Here is a 4,352-nt window from a genome sequence, read left to right as displayed (position 1 = left end):
CATGCCATATCATAATAATGGTGTACGTCATTGATTCTTCCACAGCTAAACACTAACACAGGATGACATGCGTCAACATTGTGCGCTGATCCTCAAGCGAATGAAGCACTAAAGGTAACAGATAATATGACATTTATAAAGTCACTTACTCCTGAAAAGTTGTGTTTCCTATAGAATATAAAGGTGTCCTTCAACCCTTGTATAGCAGTGTGTGGAAGGGATTGTTTATGCAACCGCAGACGGACCCGGAAACTACAGTTTGACAGACGTGACTATTGTCCAACCGCAGTCCGAGATACAGACATGGGCGGGTGGTGACGTGAGACAGACGTGACTATTGTCCAACCGCAGTCCAGGATAGACATGGGCGGGTGGTGACGTAAGACAGACGTGACTATTGTCCAACCGCAGTCCAGGATACAGACATGGGCACTCATGGAACCTATAGTATCCATCTGCGCGCAACAAATCCAACACCCGGAAATGTGTTGGGCCACGTCATCGTAAGCGCGTCGGTAAAAGAAACCGCGAGAATCCGCGAGATTTTGAAGGATCTGATAGTACGAAGAAGAAGAATTACAAGTACAATGGCAAATGCAGCTCAGGTGAGAATTGAATTTCGAAATATTATTAATGAACATGTTATAGTTTTCATATATGTATTTATTATTTAGGTTGTTGCATGTGTTACGCATTTGGCTGTAGTTATGTTCATCTAATTGGGTAATTCTATGTGGTTTAGCGTTATCAGATATGAGATTAGATTCAACTTTATTGTCATTGCTGAGTACAAGTACCAACAACAAAATGCAGTTATGCATATAACCAGAAGTGCAAATAGTGACAAAACAAAGATAAACATGTACAGCCGGCAGGGCTAAAAAACGCCGCGCTCAGGTGGGGGGAAGGGAATGACTTTCACGTGGTAATTATTACAACTAACACTAAGTTAAAGATGAACTATATGCTATTTTCGAACTTTGGTAGTGTGTTCACTGTTGTATGTAGGTTGCACATATAATATTTTGAGCTCAGGTCACATATTTTCAAGCAAGATGAATTAAAGGAATGAAATATTCAATTTAAAGGAAATGAAAGTTATTTGGAGTCACATTCGATACATTCACCTAATTATATTTTATTCTTCCATAGACCAACATGATGTTTCCAGATGGACAATATCCTGCGCTTAAGAGATTGGACTTGGACACATTCCAGTGTCCATGTTGTCACAAGGCAGGGAAGTACCCTGCTCTTCTATCTCATATGCAGTTCCACCATAGTTCTGCTGTGAAATATGGAGGTAAGTCCACCTATATATTATCATGTCATCATTTGAATTTTAAATGGTGTTAATGTGTTATTTCTGTGCCCCAGCACATCCTTGGTGTAAATTAGTTTTAGATCAGACATTGTGGGCTCATTTGATGTTTGTGTGAGCTTTCACATTCCACATTAGATTTATATTACGGTTCTGACCTGTTAGCAACGCTGAATTAATTACCTAATGTGGGTTTAATTATGAATTCAAATGCAAAAGTTCAAGTTATAGGCATGGACCCTATGTTATCGAATTTTTATTTAATAAAAGTTTGGGCATTTAGCAGACTCCTGTTTCCAAAGCGACTTTTAATCAATACATTTGACTAAGCAAGTGAATCATCAATTCACCAGTCGTAGCAGGAAGAGTAATCTACCTCAGACCAGGGGTCTATTATTTGTTAGTGACATGATTATGTATTGTTCTCACAAACACCTTTTTTCAAATTATGTATTTACAAAAATACAACTTATTGGTATGTTTCTAGTAGGCCTATCTTCTAAATCACTTTCTTTATTTCTTTTAGGATATGCTTTTTATAAATGCTTTTTATAAATTTATAAATGTATAAATATAAGGGGTGTTGCTGAGAAAATTGTTGCGGGATCCTGGACAGAGAAGACTGGTCTGGATTTGGAGGTATTGTTTGAATGTTACTATCATATTATAGCTATAGTCATAACTACCTACTATTCTCTAACTAACTTTTCTTCGTACAGGGGCTTCCGAGGCAGACCAGTGGCAATGACTGTGGTGTCTTCATGATAATGGTGAGTTATGGTAATGCCACCAAGTGATATGGCACACTTGATTGTTCCTTAAAACCATCAAAAAAATGTGTAAATGTATGTAACAATGACTGACCACCACTTAGACCTGACCAACATTCTGTTTGTGCATTTGCAAATAAAAAGGTGTGCAATAAAAGGTATTAAGGAACATTCATGTGTGCAGACCTCTCATATCACTTTCCTATGGAGTTATCAGCCATGTACATTTCATTGGATGTGTGTGACTACCTTCTCACTGAGTTATAAGCTGTCACATGGTAATCTTGTCTTTGTGTCTTTTCTCATTACAGTATGCCTGGTATTTCGCCATGGAGGCTACCTTTGACTTCAGCATTGTAAGTATTAAGAAAACAAGAACCCATTATATCAATATGCTATAAGACTTTGAATGCAAATTGAGTAACTGCTCTTTCTTTAGGATGACATGTCTCTCCTGAGAAGGTGGTGGTGTATTGTCCTGGTGGAAAACCTTGGGCTGGAAGGGTATGCTGCAGTGCTACAAAAATAATAATTGTATTTGTACATTTATTATCAAGAGGACTTTGGGGTAACACCTGGCCCTACAATTCAACCTTCCGGTGAAGATAATGTGTGTTAATTTCAGATATGGAAGGAAGTTTGCTCACTTTAGTGAGGAAGGCAGAGCGACCCTTCACGACAGTGTCCCACCTGTATTCAGGACCTATTCAAGTGTTAAAAGGAGTCATGCAAGCAACACCATGGTCAGTGCATCTCTCACTAAGTATCTATGACCGTGTGCCTGTTTCTGAATGGGCTACTGCTCCTAAAACACATACTCCATGCAACTTTATGGCACATGCAATATGTTTAGTGGTACTGTGTCATTCTGAATCCAGCCTGGATCTCTTTTTGAAGTAGTTAACCCTTTCATGTAAAACATACTGGCAATAATGGTGGACTCTGTACAGATGCCACTGGACACTGACGAGGACCACACTTACTTCAAGAGGCCTTACAGCTTTCCTCCTAAAGAATTGGTTAGTGTGAATGAAGTTTATTGCATACAAACATACTATCCACCATTCACAGCTGTACACATAGTCATGCTTATGTGTGTATCCTGTTACCAGGGACAAAGATGTCAGAAGCCTGGAAAGTGAAACCACACTTTCTATCAGGACACTTGAGGTAGAATGATCAAGGAAAGAAAGTGACTCATTCAGTACTTAACTGCACCTTTTCATTGTAACATGGTTAAGCACTGTATTATTATTTTAGGAAAGGGCTCAACAAGTCCAACACCAACGAAGAGTGCCAATGACTTGTTAGTGCATTGCATTTGCAATGCATTTTGGAAACATGAGGAGAGTGCTAATACAATTTCCATGACAGTTTGCAACCACTGATGAATGTGAGTTTCTTAAATTAATTATTAATCACTTCTTTATAACATTTTGTCTCAACAGTGAGAAGCAGCTGTCTCACCATTATATGGTCGAAAATGTGAGAAGAAAAGGAAGCTGAAAGACCATAGAGACAATGTTGAAAGAGCACTTGTGCTAAAGTGCAATCAGCAATGATGTCTTGATTGAAGCGCATTGAGTCGTATCTTGTGAGATGCGCTATACAAATAAAGCTTGAATTGATTTGATCCCTTGTACACTTTTTTTGGGCATTTGTGTTGCAACACACCTGTACATTCTGCACTCTACCCTGTTAGGCCCTTATTTTACTCTAGACAGAAGGGTTGTAACACTTGTTATTAATTCCATTTGGTATACCTCATAAACTTTCTTGCATTTCTGGTGTTTGCATTTTACATATTCTAAATATATGCTATCTACATGTCGCACTGGATGGGGTTATTGCTGTTGACTCATCAGAAAGTAAAGACTAATTCACAGAGTGTATGAAGATTCCAGTAAGGGTTTTGTGAAGGAGCCCTAGTGCTGTTGACATCAGAAATAGAATGTTTTATTTAGCTCATCAGTGTGCACTCAGCACCATGGACACCTCCAGCCCAGCACCTTGCACCACGGTTCCTGCCCTGCTCCATGGATTACAACGATGATCGCCTGACCCTTGCCTGACTCCACCAAGTCCTTTGCCTGACCCCTCAAACCTGTTTGACCTAATAAAGTCCCTCACCTGGGGTCATTGACATTCTTTTATTTATATACAGTTAGGTCTGGAAGTATTTGGACAGTGACACAATTTCCATAATTTTGTCTCTGTATGCCACCACAAAGGATTTGAAATGAAACAATCCAGATGTAATT

General features: G+C 39.0%; 1 protein-coding gene across 1 annotated transcript; it reads left to right on the top strand.

Moving 5' to 3' along the window:
* Positions 1-566: 566 nt before the first annotated feature.
* Positions 567-3,670, top strand: LOC308175933 (uncharacterized protein). The gene is made up of 9 exons (XM_080550510.1): positions 567-605; positions 1,153-1,303; positions 1,848-1,960; positions 2,041-2,091; positions 2,403-2,447; positions 2,531-2,595; positions 2,717-2,834; positions 3,042-3,110; positions 3,540-3,670. The coding sequence occupies exons 4-9, from the start codon at positions 2,083-2,085 to the stop codon at positions 3,540-3,542; spliced, it is 309 nt and encodes a 102-aa protein (XP_080406636.1). The 5' UTR covers positions 567-605; positions 1,153-1,303; positions 1,848-1,960; positions 2,041-2,082; the 3' UTR covers positions 3,543-3,670.
* The last annotated feature ends 682 nt before the right edge of the window (positions 3,671-4,352 follow it).

The sequence above is a fragment of the Nansenia antarctica genome (assembly GCF_963989245.1).
Source record: "Nansenia antarctica genome assembly, chromosome: 1".
Classification (NCBI taxonomy): Eukaryota; Metazoa; Chordata; class Actinopteri; order Argentiniformes; family Microstomatidae; genus Nansenia; species Nansenia antarctica.
The sequence above is the reverse complement of the archived record's forward strand: the minus strand, read 5'-3'. Positions and strand labels throughout refer to the sequence as shown.

Excerpts from the sequence above, each read along its gene's own strand:
- LOC308175933 (XM_080550510.1), top strand. Across the intron at positions 2,448-2,530 it reads CTACCTTTGACTTCAGCATT|GATGACATGTCTCTCCTGAG; the intron begins GTAAGTATTAAG and ends CTCTTTCTTTAG. Across the intron at positions 2,835-3,041 it reads GTCATGCAAGCAACACCATG|ATGCCACTGGACACTGACGA; the intron begins GTCAGTGCATCT and ends GACTCTGTACAG.